Source organism: Oncorhynchus gorbuscha, linkage group LG07, assembly GCF_021184085.1.
Source record: "Oncorhynchus gorbuscha isolate QuinsamMale2020 ecotype Even-year linkage group LG07, OgorEven_v1.0, whole genome shotgun sequence".
Taxonomy (NCBI): domain Eukaryota; kingdom Metazoa; phylum Chordata; class Actinopteri; order Salmoniformes; family Salmonidae; genus Oncorhynchus; species Oncorhynchus gorbuscha.
This window is the reverse complement of record NC_060179.1, coordinates 54,355,016-54,378,870: the sequence shown is the minus strand read 5'-3', so window position 1 is coordinate 54,378,870 and position 23,855 is coordinate 54,355,016. Positions and strand designations below refer to the sequence as shown.

Here is a 23,855-nt window from a genome sequence, read left to right as displayed (position 1 = left end):
TTAACTAGACATCAGGTACAACAGAGGGTCGATACATAGGGGGGAAGTGCAGAACTACAGAACAAGGGGTCACGTCTATTGTTAAGCGAGTGAAGTCATGAGCACACAAAACGTTTTCCTCTGCGAGATGTGAGAGGACTCCAACTCTACATGCTCGAATTGTCTACAACACGAGAGGTTAACATGACATTTGCACAAATGCCTTACCTTCCATCACGTACACCAAGGAGCCCACATCTCCTTCTTTGATAATACAGCTGTCTTTGCCATATTCTACTGGGTACATGGAGTCAACGATCTCCTGGATCTGAGAAAGCTCGAGGTTCTTCATGAAGTCGTTGTCAAGAATGGCCTCCTTGATTAAGTCCTTGGACCTGTGAATTGAATGGAGAGAGATGTGTAAGCAAAGTTTAACGTTCTGTCCCTGAAGCTAGAATGAAGTCTGTGTGTGTGTGTGGGGGGGGGTCACTGAATTGAGAACGATTAGCAAATGGAACCGTTCACATGAACTAATCTCGTCAAGAATGAGCGGCTCAACGTCTGTTCTGTTTCGACGGACTGCTTTCACGTGTTGAAGCTTTTTCTAGATTTCCATTTGAGAAAAAAAAGGCCCACAAACTTCAATCAATAAATAACGCTATGTGAGCATCCAGTCAACGGGTTGGAAAAGAAAGGCACTTAAAGGCCAGATTGGAGAGAAGTGCTGCATAACCAGTAATTTGAGGCAAAAATCACCATACTGTTTCTCCCCACCTTACGGCCTGTGAATAGAATCAGTTGTTATCTGTCACACCAGCCAGCCCTCCTTTATAGGCTGGGAGGCTGGATTATAAGGCCTTTCTACTACCCTGCATTTTTACTTCAGAGGCCTTGTTATGACTACCCAGAAGTGCCTCATCCAACAATTTGCTGTAAAAGACCAGCTTCAGAAGTACTTTGGCTTCACTATACCATATGCATCGTATTGTGCTGATCATAGAGAGAGTGGGCACTTTAAAAATCATATGGCCTTATTCTTTGGGATTGGAAATTATATTATGTTGTCTCATGTGGGAGGATGGTTCGCGATAGGGCATCGTTTCCAGCGAATCCTAGCGGAGCTGGTAGATTGGTGCTGTTGCCCTTCGGAGGTACAGAGAGCTGAGAGATGACACTCAGATACAAGGCATTAGCACTGTGCCACTGGCACCACTTGAACACGGGTATTGTGATTCAAAATAAGCCCCCCTGTACTCAGTCTGTCCTAACAATGATATAACAAGTTCATAGCCGGTTCTGAATTCCTATTCACTTTTGATAGCTTTGTTTTTCTACGAAGCCCAGACGAGAGAGATACACAGCACAGTGTCAGTCAGATAGGACATTCAGGGCACTGAGAGTTTAAATGTATTATTTTTAAATTCTATGATTCTGCAGTAGCATACTGTATACATTCACATGCGTAGATTTGAGCTAGAAGTGGAGGTGGGTGGTGGATACATCAACCAAAATCCACCTAGCTCTGTACCTGTCAAATCTGGCTCTGAAATGCAGGTTGGCATTAATTGCATTGACTTGTGTACTGTAGGCAGCTCTGCAGTGGTCACTAGCTCGCACAGCCACAAAGTAATACAATCGTTATTTTAACCCTAACCACACTGCTAATCCTAATGCCTAACCCTAACCGTAAATTAATTTTTACGATATAGCCAATTTTGACTTTGCAGCTGGCCTATCTAGCGGACTCCGTTCAGTTCTGTCTCCAGGACAAGAGTCATGACAATAAACGTCTAAGCTATCTCATGCTATTCTACACATTTTACCATGGGGCTGAGAGAAAATGCTGCCATTTTAAAGCAAAAATCCATGCAATTCTACACATATTGCCATGGGGCAGAGAGAAACATATGCAGTTATATAGTTATTCTCATGCCATTTGACACATTTTGTAATGAGTCTGAGAGAATTATCGATTTTGAAAGCTAATTTCTGGTAATTCTAAACATTTTCACCATGTCTTGTGACAGGGTGTTGAACTCATTTTGCCCCGGGGGGATGCATTCGGTGATGTGTTCATATGCTATCTGGGGAAGGGGCTGACCTTGAGAGGGCCCACAAAAGCCCCCCCCCCCCCCCCCCACATGTGGTATGCCAGTGGTCAATGGCATCATGAAGCAAGTACAAGGACATTTTAGACAAAAGCCTGGTTGCCTTTGCCAGGAAAGTGGTTAATTGCCAGAAAAATCAACATTTTGCAACGGCCATCTCTGTCTCTAGATTTGAACCCCATTGAAAAGCTGGGGTTTGAATGGAAGAGGGCAGTCCATAAGCACAGACCAAGGACATCAAGGATCTGGAAAGATTCTGTATGGTGGAATGGTCAAAGATCCCTGCCAATGTGTTCTCCAATATCATAAAACATTTTAGAAAAAGTCTCAGTGTCGTTATCCTCGCAAGGAGAAAGTGACGGATTATTGAAAATAGGAGATACAATATCTCAAAAAGATGGGGGTGTATTACTTGTTAAACTAAATCTATATTAGTATAAAATAATGTTGCATACAATATAAATATAAGCTCAGCAATTGTATTAGTCATTTATTTTTGTCTTTTTTCCTTATCTTTATCAAGGGATCCAATCATTCTGGACCCCACGGTATATCCTTCCTCAAATCATCAAGGAATGTCAAAATTCGAAGTCTCTACAACAACTTTCTTTCATGAACAAATCTTTTCTATCAAAAGTCAAATGTTTCTTGAAGAAACCAAATAGACCCAGCAAATCCATGGAGTATACTCCTTTCAACTACAATGACTCATCTCCAACAAGTCAAAAAATTATTCGGAGAAAAAGCATAAAAGGAGAGAGCGAAACCATTAGTTCCTTTGGAGGTATTGAACTCCAGGTGGTCGCTAGTGTCAGAGGACCGACCCCCCTTGGTGGCCTGCCAGCCTGTCCTTTTGAAGAGGGTTTGGGGAGAAGGGACAGAAATACCACTCACTGCTTCAAATTAATCAGAGCCTTTGATATCCTGCATTAATAGGGTGTCCTGGCATGCTTTTCAGGGGAATACTGATGCGATATATTGCCAGATGGAGACAAGAGGGGCTTTGGTTGAAGTCTTTTAAATAACATAACTTAGACAATCTTGGATGGACATTACAGGGCTTCGGAGTGGTCCAGTGGTCTAAGCCACTGCATCTCCATGCAACAGGTGTCACTACAGTCCCTGGTTCGATTCCAGGCTGTATCACGTCCGGCTGTGATTGGGAGTCGCATAGGGTGGAGCACAATTGGCCCAGCGTCGTCCAGGTTTAGACATCATTGTAAATACAAATTTGTTCTTAACTGCCTTGCCTAGTTAAATTAAAACATAAAATTACAGGACTATGGTAACTGGTGTCACATGTAATATTTGAACTGAAAGTCAATAGATTCCAGTTTGTGTGTCTTCATTTTGCTTTTCATTTCCTTTGCTTCAGAAAGCGTGTCCCTGTCAGAGCCCAGAGGTAAACATAGCGGTTCCCATAAAAGGATCAAGTATGCTCCTTTAGGAGCACAGCCAGGTGGATAGACAGCATTACTACAGACTTTATAGGACCCAAGGACAGCGGGTGCATCAAACTCTTGTCCTCAATGCCCCCCCTGTACCATGCCGTCCAACCGTAGTTTCATTTAGGAGCTCGGACAGAAAGGTGTTTCCACAGTGGATAGCATGTTTCTCCAGACTGAAGCAGGACAATTCCATGTAAAAGGACGCATGACCAGCAACATGAGGTTCATAAGAGCAAATCAAACTGGGTGTCAAAGGAAAGCTAAGAGTCTATATTTTGGGGAAACATTTGAACCATTTTAAATCTTAGAAATTAGGCATAAATTACAGGCTTTGATCTCTGGTTAAACGGATGGAAAAGGGGTCTTAGAAAACATTTCCCATAAACAGTCTTAAAAGGTATTAGAAATACATCAAAACATAATAAATGTTGAAGTAAAGATGTCTGCCAACCAATATCAACACTTACATTTAGTTTTGGAGAAGTTCTGTAAAATATTGTTCTAATCACTCCATGAGGGAGAACAATGAAAGCTCATAGAAGTAACAAGAAAAGGTAGACCTACCAATTTAGTTTATTCATTATTAAGTGATAAAAACTTGTAAATCTGTTACTAAATCGGTAACAGAAATACAAAAAAACATCAATAAAAGTTGGTAAAAAGAATTACTGCAATTGAATTGGCTACAATGGGAAAACATAGCAGCAACAAAGGACCTCCCACTGGCATACTGTTATGTTCAGCTCATAACAGTTTTCTTTCTCTTTCTGTTGTCTGGTGGTCAAAGTGAGTGTGAAAACAGTCTGCCCTAGTGTTGCACGGTATACCCAAACTTCTGTACTTTTTTGATACTAGAACATAAAACAAGGTTCGGTACTGGAATTTTTGTTTCTTTTGGTACTTCTGTAAAATGTCTTACATATCATCAAGTCTGTCTATCAGTGCAGCCGATGTCCCCCTTATAGCGCGAGTGCAGTGTGCCTGCTCCACTCAGCCTGCACTGGGAGTCTGGGCTGCATCATGCTGCACATAAGTTAACACACTTGAATAATGCAACACAGCATGTAGATATTCTTTTTTACCGTTAATTACTGTTTACAAAACACTGTCCATGAATGATTTTTTTTAAACTTTACAATGCAAGAGGATACTGGTAGCTTCCAGCTTTGTTAGGCTACCTTTCCTTGCTAGTTTAAAACAATTATTGGACCTTTGTTTAACTAAGTAAGTCAGTTAAGAACAAATTCTTATTTCTCTGTCACATCGTCGAAAGGAGCGGACCAAGGTTCCACATACTTTATTACAAAGTGAAACTTCACAAAAACAACAAATAAAAAACTAAAGCCCAGTAGAGAGCGCACTTAGGCACTAACTGAAAACAATATCCCACAATGCAGGTGGGAACAATGGACAACTTAAGTATGATCCCCAATTAGAGACAACGATAATCAGCTGCCTCTAATTGGGAACCATACAAAATACACCAACATAGAAATGTAAAGACTAGAACACCCCCTAGTCACACCCTGACCTAAAACACGGGTGTGACTCTGGACTGTGAACCGTCACTGGAGACTCTGGCCTGTACACACACACTGGTGGACGAGTGTGGGGAGCCGGCACAGGACGTACCGGGCTGGGGAGGCGCACTGGAGGCCTGGTGCATGGAGCCGGCACAGATGGCACCGGACTGATGACACGCTCTTCAGGGCGAGTGCGGTGAGCCGGCACAGGACGTACCGGGCTGGGAAGACGCTCTTCAGGGCGAATGCGCTGCAGAATACACCTAACCAACATCTCTCTCCGATCTCCCTCCTCCAACAGCTCCATCGACTCCCCGACGGTCTCTGGCTCTCTCCTCGGCTCGACCGACAGCCCCTTGTGCCCCACTCCAAAATAAATCTTGGGGTTTCTGTGGCCGCGGATCCCGGTGTTGTTGCTGTCCTCCTATGCTCCTTGGCGACTCCCGTCAAGAAAGGGTCTTGCATCCACCCATTATTTCCTCCCATGTCCAGCTCTCCTTTACCTCCATGGTACGCTGCTTGGTGCTGGCATTGTGGGATATTGTTTTCAGTTCGTACCTAAGTGCGCTCTGTACTGGACGTTTCTTTATCCTTTGTTGTTTTTGTGAAGTTTCACTTTGTAATAAAGTATGTGGAACTTGGTCCGCTCCTTTTGACAAACGTGACATTATAATGACGGCCTAGGAACAGTGGGTTAACTGCCTTGTTCAGGAGCAGAACAACAGATTTTTACCTTGTCAGTTTAGGGATTTGATCTAGCAACCTTTCGGTTACTGGCCCAACGCTCTTACCACTAGGCTACCTGCCGCCCCGGTTAGAGCGTTAGCTTCAGTTTACAGCTGAAGCTAACATCAATTCACTAGTCTAGTACTTTGTTTGTGGTAACATGCAAACCATAGCGCAAAATATGCTGATTTCAAAGCTGATGGCCAACAAAACAGTCTTTCTATTACACCTCTCACAATGATGATCTATTACCTCAGTGAACTGACTGTGTGTGTGTGAATAGGGCTCCAATGGGCTGCCCCCCTCTTGCCTTGTGAATAACGTCATTACTGGTTAAAGCACGTACCTTTATAAAAATAAGCCACTTCTATGCAAATGTTGTTGATCCGTAAAATAAGTCCCAAATGGAAGGGATTTGTCTGTCATCTGTAGCCCTGTGAAATCAGCCAAAACAAGCTCAATAACTCAATGCACGCACACACTCCTATTGAAGATGCATCCACCTGTATTGTGAATAGGCCTAGGCTACATATTGAGTAACCTAGTTTCTAAATAGATTTACCATTTAAATAAATGATTAACATTACGTTGTTATGTAGTTAGATTGTTTTTACCAAAGTCAAATTGATTCATTAAATAGTGACTGCCCTAAAAACCAACTAATCCCCTTGAAAAGGCCTGTGTGGCATTAATAGGAGTCAGAAACATTTATTCTAGTGTCAAAATGAACTGCAAAAATTGTAAATAAGATCATTTTGGTCTAAAGTCAGTCTCCTCTAAAACAGAGTTTTGAACCGGAGTACGTCACAACAAGTAAATGAAGGTTGGGTTTGGATTACAATTATGTCTACAAATCATGCCCACTTTTGCCAAAGACCACGTGCAAATCACCCCTCTGCCCACTTCGCTTCCCTTCATTGAATGGTGCTCCATTGTAGTGATGGGCATTCCAATGTATTAAAAATACATTGGTTTGTTATGAAAAAGAATGCTATTAAAACATTTGCATTTAAAGTAGAACTTTTTAATGTACATAAACAAAGTGCATATGAATATAATCATTCAAAATGAATACCATCTGAATAGCATATCAAAGAAAAATAAATCACAATGTGCAAAACTGCAGCATCCCACTTAAAACATGAACCTGGTCCTTCTTTTCTCTCTCTTCTTTATTGCCATGTTATAACCAGCAGCACACAGCAATGCTGACCATATTTTGCTTTTATGAGAGATTTGCATTCAGAAATGCAAGCTGCCTCACTTGAGGGGCTGATGCGATTTCTTCTCTCGGTAATTATTTGTCCCGTTTTCGAGAAGACCCTCTCAGAGGGAACGGATGTGGCCACTATGTAAGGTCTCTCGATCATGACTTTAGTAAGTCATGGATAGACAGAGGCCTTGTTCTTCCACCAGCTCAGAGGATCTGCAGGATCGGTCCTCCATTATGGCATCTGCTGAGGGATTCCTTCGTGTTACATCCCCAGTTGCTCTCTCCTCAAACAGCATCCAAACAGCAGATGTTTCTGCTCCATTTGATCCCTCTTCTTCTTGTTGCCCTGGTGCCTGAGCCAGCTAACTGCTGGGTCTGTCCCTCCCTGCTGCTGAGGTTATTCTTTGAAAAGCCTCATCAATCGCTCTGGCATTACTGAAGGCTAACTTCTTAAACCTGGGGTCAAGTGCAGCGGTTTCTGATAGCATGTGATTATATTCCATTCTGTGGAACTTTCTGTCCATTGATGAACATAGGGTTTCCATCAACTCTGTCACATGTCCTGCGGTTACATTTGCTTCTCTCTGGTGTGAGAGACAGTCAGAAAGAATGTGTGTGTGCTTGAGCATTTAGGCCTATATTCTTTTATTTCTTTTTTCGTTCTTTGAAATAGTTAATTCTATTCATTTAAATCTTTAGATTTTTCATATCTTAACACTTTTGTATATTTTAATAAATAGATTTAGCTCTTCTGATATGTGAGCCGGCTTCCAACGTTCACCTACAACTCGTTCGCGAATGACCCATCACTACTCCATTGTTTCATCGCCCCCACCAACGCGTTCAAAGGATCATGGCTATTTGAGATTGAAAAGCCATATACCGATTGACCATGCAATGCATGCTTCCAACACGATGCACAACCAACAACTATGGTTTGCATGCCCTGCCAAATGACCCTATCATGCAGAATAAGTGGTTGGAGTTCATTGGTCCCCAGTGGTTGTGCGTATACCGGTAGCTAGACCATAGATTGCTAGTTATGTATCTGGTTATGTATATTTTGATCATCATTATCATCGCTAGCATAGCTGATGCTAGCTAGCTACCTAACTAGCTACCTAGCCAGCTGGATAATGTTAGTCTACCTTAATACAACTCAGATTTGGATTGCTTGACTTTAAATGCAACTTTAGCCAGCTAACTAAGAGGGGGACCACCATATTTTAGCTAGCTAACATTAGCATTGCTAGCTATATTTTAGAACTGTGTTAGTAACAGTAATGGCAACATTGCCATCTCACTTAAGTATATTTGACAACATCATAATATGTCAAAGTTGTTTCCTTCTAATTATTTGCCTACTTTAGCAATGTCATCGTATTCCCATGCCACTAAGTTAGTGTCATTTAGATGAAACAGTCACATTAGCCTCCGAGATGCAACCCATGTCTAGGGCGCAAATATATGTTGGATGCAGATATGGTGGTACGAGCTAACGCATGTCTGACTACAAACAGTGTACTAAGTAGTGGCAACAAACTCAAACCAACCCAGGGCCGTAGCATAACATGTTGCATAGTGTAACTTCGTCACCGGCCTGAATCTAGAGTCAGTCAGTCAACATCTGTAAAGAATCAAATTTCGCTTCCAAACAAGATTACGTTCTCTAAAAGCTATGTTTATAATTGAGGGATGATGACAATCCTTGACCCTGTTTTTCTGTTAGACAAAGTGCACAGTTGGGTGCCAGACTGATCCCCTTAAACGGATGCCAGGACCTACCACAAGGAGAAAAGGTGGGTATCATAACATGTTCAGCAATGTTTTATGTGAAAAGTTGTATTAAAAATACCTGGCTTGATAAATAGTAGGCTAATTCCCCAGCCATGCAGATACAACAAATAGAGTCGTTTTGGTTGTGAAGTGCAGAAATGTTTGAAGTGGTTGTGAAGTGCAAAATGGAAATGACCACTTTTCTGTCTATTACACTGTACATACCCCTACTACAGGCCCTTCCAGTCAACACCACCTCATAAGATGACCTGCTGCAGTTGTTCAAGATGTCCCGTTTGCAGCCAAACATGCAGCATAGAGAGGACCAGCAAGGGGGCGCTCATCAGAATCGTGCAGACATACCTTCGCCGTGAGCATTACTATGAATGGAACAGTCAGCCACATGTTGGCAAGTATTCGGCCAGCAACCTTCACCCGTCACAGTCTCATTACATGTACCAATACAGAAGGTAACCCACTTCGTTACTTTGATACATTTCGTAACCCAATTGTGAAACATTGTTTATGTAAACTGACATTATTCGTTGCTTATTTTCTACCTATTAGATGCATTGAAAGTCCAGGACATAATGTAGTCCTGGTGGAACCAGCCTGAACATAATGTAGCCTGGTGGAACCAGCCTGAACATAATGTAGCCTGGTGGAACCAGCCTGAACATAATGTAGCCTGGTGGAACCAGCCTGAACATAATGTAGCCTGGTGGAACCAGCCTGAACATAATGTAGCCTGGTGGAACCAGCCTGAACATAATGTAGCCTGGTGGAACCAGCCTGAACATAATGTAGCCTGGTGGAACCAGCCTGAACATAATGTAGCCTGGTGGAACCAGCCTGAACATAATGTAGCCTGGTGGAACCAGCCTGAACATAATGTAGCCTGGTGGAACCAGCCTGAACATAATGTAGCCTGGTGGAACCAGCCTGAACATAATGTAGCCTGGTGGAACCAGCCTGAACATAATGTAGCCTGGTGGAACCAGCCTGGTGGAACCAGCCTGAACATAATGTAGCCTGGTGGAACCAGCCTGAACATAATGTAGCCTGGTGGAACCAGCCTGAACATAATGTAGCCTGGTGGAACCAGCCTGAACATAATGTAGCCTGGTGGAACCAGCCTGAACATAATGTAGCCTGGTGGAACCAGCCTGAACATAATGTAGCCTGGTGGAACCAGCCTGATCGACATTCTATTTCACTTCACATATCATGATATCTGAAGTGAAATCAAAAGGTGAACGCAGCGATCAGCTTGGTTCCACCATGCTAATCATAAACACCATGGATGGCTAACACTCTTGTGCGTTTATACTTGGGTGTGTGTGTGTGTGTGTGTGTGTGTGTGTGTGTGTGTGTGTGTGTGTGTGTGTGTGTGTGTGTGTGTGTGTGTGTGTGTGTGTGTGTGTGTGTGTGTGTGAGACAGACCAGTGTCTTTGATGAGGGGCCAGGATCTGATCTACGCAGCCATGCCATCAATGGGGCTCTGACAAAGACCTCACCTCTTGCCTGCTCACCAACAGCGTCGATGGGGAGAATAGAATTAGGTAGGTTCAGTCTGACTTGTTCAAACTTCAACATAGGTAGCTGTTTGTGTGTCAGATATCACCTATCCTAACTGCCATTGGTTATAGAACAGTGACTATGTGTGTATGTGTTCACAGATGCATCTATGGAGCCAGCAGATGGAGACTTGCAAGATGATGTGATGAAGTCCAGAATGACAGAATGGCTTGATACAGATGCCTGTGAATGGAGAGACCTGGCACTCAGCATAAACATTTTACTAGACACAACTTTGACTTGTGCTGTCAATTATTGAATTGAATGCTATTAGTCAATATGGGGAGGGAGAAAATCTGTGTTTTTTGCAACAGGATCAGGGAACTCCTGTTGTATACGGGACACCACACAGGAAGGTATGACCACTCTGACATGTTTGCCAAAGTAGCCCCATTACCACCAGAGACAATGCCAATAGGCACAGTATCCTTTTATCCCCAATGGTATCGTTTTGGCATCGATTTGGTATTGAGTATCATGATGGTATCGAGTTAAGTAATACTAAACCTGGTATCGAAGTAAAAATTCTGGTATCGTGACGACACTAGTCTGGACAACCCCTCTCTCTCTCGCTCTCTGCCTTTCTCTTCTCTCTCTCCAGAGATACCTCTCCCGGCTCTTACTGACAACTCCCGAAGAGCCCACTCTCTTTCCATTTACTGTAACCAGCATCCGCACCCACTGAGCACCAACCAACATTGGACGTCGGACGTCCATAGATGTTGAAATGTGGTCAGTCCACCATGGCCTTGATTTCAACGTCCACAGACGTCGTTTTCTTGGCTGGTTCAGACCGGACTTAATGTCTAGCAACTTAGATTATTGGGGGCATTGATTTGGCCTAAGCATAAACGTCCATGATTGGTGACCAGACCAAATCTGAACCAATCATAGACGTCTGTTTCTCAAGATTGGACAGCACAGTACAGTGCAGTGAAGCACAGTAGCGCAGTGTTTCCCAACCAGGGGTACTTGGCCTATCCACAGGGGGTACTTGAGAAGAGACCATAGACTTACTGGTAAAATGCACATGAGGGGGTACTCTGGGCAGAGCAAAATGTACTTGGTAGTACATTAACCGAAAAAGGTTGGGAACCACTGCAGTAGAGTACAGTACAGTAGAGCACTCTAGAGTACATTACAATGTATTGTACTCTACTATACTGAACTATACTTTACTCTTCTGTACTGTACTGAACTATACTATGCTCTACTGTGATGTCCAAACTTGTGAAACATAGACATCTATGATTGGTTCAGATTTGGTCCGGACTGACCAAATGTGGTCTTGTTTGGGGCGGAGATCATTAGAATAATAGCCAGCATGTAGAATAATACCCATATGCAAAGAATGATATTGCATATTTCTACCTTTGTCTACCGATTCAGGATACATGCATTGTTGGGAAGGGCTCATAAGTAAGAATTTCACGGTAAAGTCTACAACTGTTGTAATTGGCGCATGTGACAAATAAAATTAAGAGAATGACATATCTATAATTATTCATTTCTGTGTAGGGACCCATGATGTAATTTTGTTACCGGGTGTAAATCCACTTAACTTACTGAAGTTAAATAACCAAATTAGATTTTTTTAAACTAAAGATGTCATATCAAACTGACACCCCCTATGAGAACAAGATGGTGCTGACAGAGGGCTGCCTCGCTTCTAGTCCTTAGGAAACTTTGCACAAGCATTTCGCTACACTAAAAGCATTTCGCTACACTCGCAATAACATTGCTAACCATGTATGTGTGACCAATAACATTTGATTTGATCCTTTCTGCAGTGCAGTCATCTTTGAATCTTAATTCGGAGCATATATTTAACAGAGTTTTTGGAAAATATGGCCGCATAAAAAAGCTGAGGGAGATTTGACCTTAATTCTGCTACCAAACTTTTCATCTGCACATTTCTTCCAGTAAAAGTTTTTGGGTCAAATGTTCTGTGTAAGTCATTAAAAGTAGTCCATGAGCATAGATTTGTATAGTTTGTTTTTGTTTGGCATACATTTTGAAGTGAAAAGTAGAAGTCTTAGCGTAATTCCATTATTGTGGAATTAGTCAGAAGTAGCTCGTTCTAATGGCTAGTTTTGGGGTTTTAGTTTCAGAAATATAGTTTCCAAGGCATGCATGAGATGTAATTGAAATAATGTCACATCAGTGCCCACATGGAGTTCCTAACAATTATTATAATATTGCTGCTGTGATCAAAACACTGGATAAAAGTGGTGATGGAAGAAGTATGACCGTAGATCCACTAGTGAGATAAAGCTTTTAGAGGCGGTAAAATAACACAACATTGTTTCATAGATATGAACATCCTCACAGAAATCCATTCCATGGGAATATCCCCCTACCACCCACACACACACACACACACACATACAATATTGGCGAGAGGGAGAGAACCTATTCGTTTTGCTGAAACAAACCGTCTATCTTGACAGTGGATTACATAGGCCTTAGATTGTATCAAAATGCAAAGCCAGCTGGGAGACACAAAATGACTGACTCCACATAAGAAATCTTTCTCCTTTGAGCTTTGACAAACAAAGTGCTGTAATAGAAAGTTATGTTCTGTACTCTGAAGGGATTAACAAATACATGTATTTTTTTAAATATATATATTTTCACAATACTCTACTTCCTAACCTAATTGTTTCCACATGTTTTCGTTTTATGCAGATATTGTATCTCTTACACTGAAACTGTGCAAAAGGAATTGCAATGGGATGTTCTGGTGCCACTCGGGGAATTTAAAGTGTTGATTGAGGACCTAGTAGCGGAGGAATGTAACTATTTTTCTTTAATGTTGTGTTGTGCTGAATTTTTATTTTTACATTGCATTGATTGCTGTATTACTGTGATCAGGGCACCCTTGAGAATGAAACCCTGGTCTCAATGGGTTGACCCTGAATAAATAAAGAATAATAAAAAATATATTTTAAAAAAAATGGAAGAAAAAAAATATATATAATATATATATATATATATATATCACTTACACACTCACAACCGTTCAAAAGTTTGGAGTCACTTAGAAATGTCCTTGTTTTTGAAAGAAAAGCACATTTGTCTTTTAAAATAACATCAAATTGATCAGAAGTACAGTGTAGACATTGTTAAAAATTGTAGCTGGAAACGGCAGATTGTAGCTGGAAACGGCAGATTTTTTATGGAATATCTACAGAGGCCCATTATCAGCAACCATCACTCCTGTGTTCCAATGACACGTTGTGTTAGCTAATCCAAGTGTATCATTTTAAAAAGCTAATTGATCATTAGAAAACCCTTTTAGACTCATGTTAGCACAGCTGGAAACTGTTGTCCTGATTAAAGAAGCAATAAAACTGGCCTCTGGAGCATCAGTATTTCTGGGTTTGATTACAGGCTCAAAGTGGCCAGAAACAAATAACTTTTTTTCTGAAACTCGTCAGTCTGTTCTTGTTCTGAGAAATGAAGGCTATTCCATGTGATAAATTGCCAAGAAACTGAAGATCTCATACAACGCCGTGTACTACTCCCTTCACAGAACAGCGCAAACGGGCTCTAACCAGAATAGAAAGAGGAGTGGGAGGCCACAGTGCACATCTGAGCAAGAGGACAAGTACATTAGTGTCTAGATTCAGAAACAGACACCTCACAAGTCCTCAACTGGCAGCTTCATTAAATAGTACCGGCAAAACACTATTCTCAACATCAACAGGGAAGAGGCGACTCCGGGATGCTGGCCTTCTAGGGAGAGTTCCTCAGTCCAGTGTCTTTGTTCTTTTGCCCATCTTAATCTTTTTTTATTGGCCAGTCTCAGATATGGCTTTTTCTTTGCAACTCTGCCTAGAAGGCCAGCATCCCGGAGTCACTTCTTCACGGTTGACGTTGAGATTGGTGTTTTGCGGGTACTATTTCATGAAGCTGCAAGTTGAGGACTTGTGAGGCGTCTGTTTCTGTTTCCAAATACTTGTCCTTTTGCTCAGTTGTGCACCGGGCCCCCCACTCCTCTTTATTATTAAAGTAGAAAGTTTAGTGTTTGGTACCATAGTCTTAGCAAGTAATGACTACATCATGTTTGTGACTACAAACTTGTTGGATACATTTGCAGTTTGTTTTAGTTGTTTCAGATTATTTTGTTCCCCAAAAAAATGAATCATAATTAATAATGTATTGTGTCATTTTGGAGTCACTTTTATTGTAAATAAGAATAGTTTATGTTTCTAAACACTTCTGGATTAATGTGGGTTTGAGCAACAAGTAAATTAGAAATGTCAGGTGTATGCTGTCACAGGCTGATTATTACTGCAACATGTAAAATGTTGAATGGATGTGAATGATTGGGGTTTACTGACTCTCCATAATGGTGTCAAACTCAAGTAAAACAAATGTTTATGTTGAGGCTTGAGGGAAGGCTAGTTTTATCGTATATACTCAGCTAGGTGTATGCACAAACCATGCTTGTCACTGCACAACTAGCATCCATTATGCAAATATTTAGTGGCTACCTGATATCATATTGCCATAAGACACACACACACACGTACCTCATTGCAAATGCAAACACAGGCAAATCTAAAGCCATGGTGTTGACATTCAATTAGCTTACTAGACATCAATGTTGCTTTCATGGGATTCACTTTTGGTACCAGTTGACTCTTACTCTAACAGGGACATGGTGATATAAATTATGACGCACAGTCGTAAGCACACAAGTAAGAGACGAATGAACAATGAACAAAGATGGACATATGACACCTACTGTGGACTCTTGGGGTAGAATGGAAGAGTGACGTGACTGAGTTCATGAATGTCAAAGGCAGTGGGCTCTCCTGATATCGCCTGTCTCTTGGTCCTGTGCTGCTCCTGTAGTACGCTTGCCTTGTGGACTTGTTGCGTCGCCGGTTTGATAACGGATCGGTATTTATCCAGTTCATTTTGAAGCTTTTGTATCAATTCGTCCTTTTGATCCAATTCCAGCTCCAGTTCGTCAATTAGCGCGTCTCGTTGTCGCAACTCCTCAATCTTCTCTTGTAGTGCGTATTGGAGATCGCGTAGAGTCCCCATAGTTTCCAGAGAAGTCAGGATCACAAGAGCGCAGCAAACTTTGCGAATGATATGAATGATGCACAGATATGGAAGGCAACCTCCCGGTTCAGTGCCACTACACAAATTGAATACTTGCTCCAGATTTTGGGCAGAACAATTCTTGCGCTTGATTTGAAGCTCTCAGGTGAGTTTCAAATTAAAGGTTGGTCAAATGTGACGAGCAATACGTTTCATTTTATTGCTCACATACGTCAGTACCCAGAGTGAGCGTCAGCGCTCGCAGGATGCCGAAGCACAATCATCCATCCCACGAGTGTAATAACCCAGTATGCACGGACCGACGCAGATGTCTTTTGGACGTTTTTTTTTTGTCCTATCCAGACTGGATGTCTTTTTTTCAATATTTTTTTGGTGCAGTCCAGACCGGCCTTGAGTTCAACGTCTGTAAATGGTTCAGATTGTTTCTGGTCCGACCAGCCTGTTTCAGATTTTAATCAATCATGCACATCTGTGTTTCACAAGTTTGGCCAGCACTGTACAGTTTAAAACAGCAGAGTACAGTACATTACAGTACAGTAAAGAAAAGTACAGTAAGAGCACAGTAGAGTAAAGTATAGTTCAGTACAGTAGAGTACATACAGCACAGTATAGTTAAGTGATAATGCCGGAGAAGCAGTGTTTGCAAAATGAAGTCGAGGGCCAGAAAACTGTGTCAATATATCCACCAAACACCGGCTTCGAAGGCATTATCACTTTTCTACAATAGGTTACCAACATATTAAAATAATGATTTAAACATTTCAATTAAAAACGTTATTTTGATGAATTTATTCATACTACGTCATCCTTTCACAAGATATAGTCACCACACAAATCTAGGGTTCTATCGGTTCAGTTGCCAGAGACGCAACCCAAGTCTCTTTGTTCTGTATCTATGGACGTTCCTTCATTCTAAATGTTCTATTGGCATACTGGATGGAAACGTTCTTATCCCTTGCTTGCTAGCTAGCCAACTACGGCTAACTTACAGTCACATCAAACAGTGCAGCCAGAATAAGAACAAAGTATTTTCATTTGTTTAAGCCGTTTTCTAGTGACATTTATGTGGATACATCCATAACAATGAGCTAATGATGCGTAATTTCAGCTGGCATAGAAAATGTGCTCTCTCGTAAGGACACTGTTGTTTCGATGAGCTAGCCAACAACACAGCTAACACAATAACTTCAAACTGATGCTGCTAAGACTGCAAATTAGCTTTGGTTTGAAACTACATGTTAGTCTAAAAGAAATACAAGATAATATAGTGGAGATCAAGTTTATAAATTGCCTGGCTGGGCTAATGAGACAGTGGATTGTGCAGTCAGATGGAACAGGGTTAATAGTCATTTTAATGTAATAAATGTAGCCGGTGGTAACTTGTGGAATAGAGGCCAGCTGGAACATGGTTTTAACCAATCAATATTCAAGATTAGACCCATCTGCTGTATAATACATAATAATGTATTTTATACCACAGCTTTGTTGAACAGTGTTTCCCAAACTCGGTCCTAGGGCCCCACCTGGGTGCACGTTTTGTTTTTTGCCCTAGAACTACAAAACTGATTCAAATACTCAAAGCTTGATGATGAGTTGGTTATTTGGATTAGCTGTGAAGTGCTAGGGTAAAAAACAAAACGCGCACCCATGGGGGAGCCCCAGGACCAAGTTTGGGAAGCCCTGCTTTACTGTACTGAACTGTGCCGTACTGTACTATGCAGTTCATGCAGTTCAGACATCTATGAATTGTTCAGATTTGGTCTGTTCCAGACCGATCAAAATTGTACTCGTTTGGGCCTGGGAACATTAGAAAAGTTTCCAGCATGCTTTGTAAGTGTTTGTTTTATATTTACATTATTTTTACTCAACAGGTGCTCTTACCCTGAGTGACTTACAGTCAGTACATTCAGGTAAGGTAGATAAACAACCACACATCACAGTCATAGCAAGAAAAACGTTTTGTAACCGTTATTGAGAATGTTTCTGTAATTTTATTCTATAGGTCTGGATAATAAAATATTCCTTACTGCGAACTTTAGTTTGCTCCATTTTTTAAATTTGATTTTAATTTCATAATATTGAATGTGATATCATGCTTTCTTCATTGACATGTCGATATACACAGAGTATACAAAACATTAAGAACACCTGGTCTTTGACATGAACATAGACTGACCAGGTGAATCCAGGTGAAAGTTATGATCCCTTAGTGACATAACATGTTAAATCCACTTCAAAATCAGTTTAGATGAAGGGGAGGAGACAGTTAAATAAGGATTTTTAAGCCTCGAGACAATTGAGTCCTGGATTGTGTATGTGTGCCATTCAGATGGTGAATTGGCAAGTCAAAGTATTTAAGTGCCTTTGAACTGGGTATGGTAGTAGGTGCCAGGCGCACTGGTTTGTGTCAAGAACTGCAACCAACGCTGCTGGTTTTTTCATGCTCAACAACTTTCCGTGTGTATCAAGAACGGTCCATCACCCATGCCAACTTGACATAATTGACAGAAGCATTGGAGTCAACAGGGGCCAGCATCCATGTGGAACGTTTTCGATACCTTGTAGAGTCCACCCCCCGAAGAATTGAGGCTGTTCTGAGGGGTGCAACTCAATGTTAAGGTGTTCCTAATGTTTGGTATGCTCAGTGGAAGTGAATGCATGTATGGTTGCAATTTGGCCATAGAAACAATGATGTCCATAAAGACGTCTTTCCAACACCCGGAAAATAAGTATTTTCAACATCCAGAAATTCGAAAAAAAACGTTCTTTTTCAAAAATGAGGTATTTTCAACTTTCATGCAGAGCCAAAAAAGTAACAATTTCAACTTCTGGAGGAAACCATGATGTAAGGTTGAGCACCTGTCGGTTCCAAGTGGAAAAACATCTACTATTTCCGATATAAATAAACACCATTATCCATGCACTGTAATGTGTAATTGATAAGAGCTAGGTCAATGAGTAATCTGTTTGGAGAATGGGACTGTAATAACAACTATAATTTTGTTTCATTTTTTCCGTATGATCGCTGGAGACTAAAGTGAAACCAGTCATAGAGATGGAAAACTGAATCATGTCAACATGACGGATAGGCTATGAGTGCCCTTTTTTCACAGGGAAGTATATGAAATGCTGTGTGGTTAAGCAGAATACAAATTGTATGGCCTTATGACTGTCAGGGATGAATCTTGGAGATGCAGCGTGACAGTCGAGACAAATAACCTTTCTGCACGCTAGAACATGTTCATTTCAACAAAGACTTTTTAAACTATTTTTATCATGTTAAATATTAGCCACTATCGGTAACCACCCCCTCCGGGATTCTGCGAACGTACAATCTTTGCTAAAATCAACAATTCCTGCATATTATACGTACAAGAGATTGCAAATTTGACTAATCACTGCACTATTTCCACATAAAACAAACAAATCATCAGAATATTATCGCATTAAACTGACCCATTGCAAAAAGAGGGCTCGTATTTTCAACCAATCACCACACATTTACTGCATAATATGGTTCAATCAAGCCACTAATATCACAACAAATCTTTAACTGTCACTTTTTCCATTTGTTGCTAACATTTGGCATCCTTCCATTCCATTATTAGTTTCCTTATCTTTCCTCTGTCACATCCATGTGGTTGATCCTGAGGGTCGCTAGTAAGTGGATAATATTTAACATATTACAAGTTCAATCATTTGGGACATGTAGCCCACTTCATCCCTTACGAAAAAAGATTGCTGTTAGAGTGCAGTATAACTGCAGTACATTGCAGTATGCTACACTTACTGGGTCCAAAATACCACAGCTGGTATTTCGTTCCATGTCCGTTCTATATTCAAATGTTTGACTCCCCGTACCTGCTTCGTCTCTCCAGTGTCATTCCATGTGACAACAGTCGACTGCAGTTACTGCATTTTTACTGCAGTTTCAAAACTGCAATCTTTTTTGTTGTTGTAAGGGATGGTATGTATCATCATGGAATTATTGAACGCAGACCAAGGCTGGCAGTATAACGGAATAATGGTATTGCAAACACTGATTAATAGTTTGGATAGATCATTGCGTTTGAGCTAATGTCTGTGACAAGTCCCGGAAACTGAGAAAGTACAAATCAAAATAACAATCTCTCTTATGGCTCTATTTGACATCAATGAGACCATTCTTTCCGTGTTATCATTGTTCCCTTGAGTTTAGGATGATATTTTTCCTAATCGCTTTTAACCCAAGCTTCATTTGGTAGCTTATCTTACTTATTGAAATGGTTGTAAGTCGCTCTGGATAAGAGCGTCTGCTAAATGACTTAAATGTAATGTAAATGGTGATGCCAAATAAGGACACGATTCTGACTAGGGTCTACAGCTCCATCCTGTGACCAACTCATAGCACACACAGCCCAGAATCCTACTTAGGCCTTACTACAAAGCCAGACAAGCAGCAGTAATAGATCATTAACAAATGTTTCAAATGTATATACATTTGGGATTTACACCCCCCAATCACTTTGTTGAAAATTGCAACAGTACAGTATGTGGTACATTTTCATCCCACTTAGTACAAACCTCAAAACAGATCATCAAAAAGGCAGTTTCAAAACTCCAAGCACATTTTTTATTGACTAAGTATAACACAAAATCCTACAGTCACTTGTTCACCAAACTTAATGAGTGTTTCACTTTGCAATACATGTTCATATAAAGTCATTGCTTTTCACAATGCAATTGTCACAGTACTTTAGACATGATTGTCTTCTCATCTGTTAAAATACATTTTACTATTACTTGATCCGACTGCTCTAAATTAATAATCAGTTAACCGTTTGGTATCCCTATAGATGTTAAACTGGTTTGATGAGGACTATTATGAAAAGTATAGTACTTTATATAAAAAAGTAAAGTACTCTATATAACAAATACTGTATACAACAAATGCATCCTTTGTAAAGTCAACATGTATCCAAAATGAAGTTCCTGGAGTTACACTGCTTTACTGAAATTGCAGGTGCTTTTATCCAAAGTGACAACAGTATCCACACATTTTTGTATGTGACCCCAGTATGAATCGGACCCACAACTTGCTAATGACATGCTCTCAGAAACTGTGTTGCTAGTGACATGCTCTCAGAAACTGTGTTGCTAATGACATGTTCTCAGAAACTGTGTTGCTAGTGACATGCTCTCAGAAACTGTGTTGCTAGTGACATGCTCTCAGAAACTGTGTTGCTAGTGACATGCTCTCAGAAACTGTGTTGCTAGTGACATGCTCTCAGAAACTGTGCCCGCACTGGACCACTACAGTAATAAGTACAATACAATAAATTATTTCAATATAGGTGAAAGGTGTATGATGGCCATCCCCATGAGCGTGACACTGTAATTACATCAATCCAGACCTATGTCAGTCTTGGATTCAGCATGCCAAAAGGTTTTTCCCCAGATGCATGAAAAATGAGGACATTACTGCGATGTCAATGAGAACCTATGGTCAAGACAGGCTTGATGCAAACTAGGACCTGCTAAACGTTAGGTTTCTTTCAATCATTTAATTTGTTTCAGTATTTTTGATTGTGAAACGGTGTCTACCACACATGATTTCCAATTGTTGACCGGTCAATTTTGATGAGTAGGGCAAGTGTTTGGCCTAATGTGAAAACAGTGTCATGTACTGTAATTTACATTCCATGGGAACTTCTGAAACATGTATCTTGCATTTTTTGCTATTGGATTAACTGGCTGTTAAAATAACTGTACTGAACAAAAATATAAAACGCAACATGCAACAATTTCAAAGATTTTACCGAGTTACAGTTCATAGAAGAAAATCAGTCGATTTACATATATTCATTAAGCCTTAATCTATCGATTAGGGCAGGGAGCCCAGCCCTGGTATGTGGCCACAAACAGATAGGTGCTGCATTACCAATATCCACAGAGTACTGGACCATACAGGTTCACCAGCAGTCTCATGTGGCAAAGACGTCCACGAACCCTGCACAAATCCTGCAAGCAGTGCTTCCAACTTCTCGCTGCTACTCAGGCTCCAGCCCTTCTGGTGTCTCCAAACAAAATGATGCACAATAACAAAAAGGTATTAAATGAAAGACTTGACATTGAAGTGTAAAACAAATACCCTTTATTTAACTAGGCAGTCAGTTAAGAACAAATTCTTATTTACAATGACAGCCTACTGGGGAACAGTTGATTAACTGCCTTGTTCAGGGGCAGAACAACAGATTTTTACCTTGTCAGCTTGGTGAGTCGAGCCAGCAACCTTTCGGTTACTTGCCCAACACGCTAACCACTAGGCTACAGTGCCTTGCGAAAGTATTCGGCCCCCTTGAACTTTGCGACCTTTTGCCACATTTCAGGCTTCAAACAAAGATATAAAACATGTATTTTTTTGTGAAGAATCAACAACAAGTGGGACACAATCATGAAGTGGAACGACATTTATTAGATATTTCAAACTTTTTTAACAAATCAAAACCTGAAAAATTGGGCGTGTAAAATTATTCAGCACCCTTAAGTTAATACTTTGTAGCGCCACCTTTTGCTGCGATTACAGCTGTAAGTTGCTTGGGGTATGTCTATCAGTTTTGCACATCAAGAGAATGATTTTTTTCCCCATTCCTCCTTGCAAAACAGCTCGAGCTCAGTGAGGTTGGATGGAGAGCATTTGTGAACAGCAGTTTTCAGTTCTTTCCACAGATTCTCGATTGGATTCAGGTCTGGACTTTGACTTGGCCATTCTAACACCTGGATATGTTTATTTTTGAACCATTCCATTGTAGATTTTGCTTTATGTTTTGGATCATTGTCTTGTTGGAAGACAAATCTCCGTCCCAGTCTTAGGTCTTTTGCAGACTCCATCAGGTTTTCTTCCAGAATGGTCCTGTATTTGGCTCCATCCATCTTCCCATCAATTTGAACCATCTTCCCTGTCCCTGCTGAAGAAAAGCAAGCCCAAACCATGATGCTGCCACCACCATGTTTGACAGTGGGGATAGTGTGTTCAGGGTGATGAGCTGTGTTTCTTTTACGCCAAACAACGTTTTGCATTGTTGCCAAAAAGTTCAATTTTGGTTTCATCTGACCAGAGCACCTTCTTCCACATGTTTGGTGTGTCTCCCAGGTGGCTTGTGGCAAACTTTAAACGACACTTTTTATGGATATCTTTAAGAAATGGCTTTCTTCTTGCCACTCTTCCATAAAGGCCAGATTTGTGCAATATACGACTGATTGTTATCCTATGGACAGAGTCTCCCACCTCAGCTGTAGATCTCTGCAGTTCATCCAGAGTGATCATGGTCCTCTTGGCTGCATCTCTGATCAGTCTTCTCCTTGTATGAGCTGAAAGTTTAGAGGGACGGCCAGGTCTTGGTAGATTTGCAGTGGTCTGATACCCCTTCCATTTCAATATTATCGCTTGCACAGTGCTCCTTGGGATGTTTAAAGCTTGGGAAATATTTTTTTTATCCAAATCCGGCTTTAAACTTCTTCACAACAGTATCTCGGACCTGCCTGGTGTGTTCCTTGTTCTTCATGATGCTCTCTGCGCTTTTAACAGACCTCTGAGACTATCACAGTGCAGGTGCATTTATACGAAAGACTTGATTACACACAGGTGGATTGTATTTATCATCATTAGTCATTTAGGTCAACATTGGATCATTCAGAGATCCTCACTGAACTTCTGGAGAGAGTTTGCTGCACTGAAAGTAAAGAGGCTGAATAATTTTGCACACCCAATTTTTCAGTTTTTGATTTGTTAAAAAAGTTTGAAATATCCAATAAATGTTGTTCCACTTCATGATTGTGTCCCACTTGTTGTTGATTCTTCACAAAAAATACAGTTTTATATCTTTATGTTTGAAGCCTGAAATGTGGCAAAAGGTCGCAAAGTTCAAGGGGGCCGAATACTTTCGCAAGGCACTGTACAAGGCACTAAGAGTTTTGAAAATCCCCCACATACTTGTGAAAATAGCACCAAAGTGAGAAAAAAAACTGTAAATGCACTCCAGTTGACAATTATCTCCAGCATTGAAACAAGGCAAGATAACCCGTTCTCTAACTTTTCCGTATGGATACAGACTTCAGAGCATTCAGCGGGGTGCATTTTGAGCCTCTGCTCATTTTACATCATCTGTATGTCACAGACACAGTGGTCCAATTATTCTTAATGCGACTGACATAAGTACATGCGGTCCAAATGTGTGACCAAATGTGTGATCAATGTGCATTATGTGTGTGTGTGTGTGGGGGGGGTGCAAATGCAGAGAATAGTCACTCTGATCTACATGCGAGCACAGGTCACTGGTAACCCAGGGGCCTTTTTGTCTGTCTCAGCAAGATAACACACTTTCCATTCTGGAGTGCTTTTGAAGGGGCTTGTTGATTATATATATATGGAGTTTTAAAATGAGAA

The 23,855-nt window shown here is 40.9% G+C and overlaps 1 protein-coding gene across 5 annotated transcripts in view; it reads right to left on the bottom strand.

Annotated features, from left to right (window-relative positions):
• Positions 1-23,855, bottom strand: part of prkg1b (protein kinase cGMP-dependent 1b) — a 157,200-nt gene that overhangs the window by 124,136 nt on the left and 9,209 nt on the right. For 3 of the 5 annotated variants that reach the window (XM_046356761.1, XM_046356762.1, XM_046356765.1), the window contains exons 1-2: positions 15,105-15,713; positions 208-374 (exon numbers count right to left, since the gene is read on the bottom strand). In XM_046356761.1, the coding sequence (XP_046212717.1) occupies positions 208-374; positions 15,105-15,409 (472 nt within the window). In that variant the 5' untranslated portion in view covers positions 15,410-15,713. Of the gene's footprint in view, positions 1-207; positions 375-15,104; positions 15,714-23,855 lie in introns of those variants that run through there. The other 2 variants (XM_046356763.1, XM_046356764.1) reach the window with 1 other exon arrangement.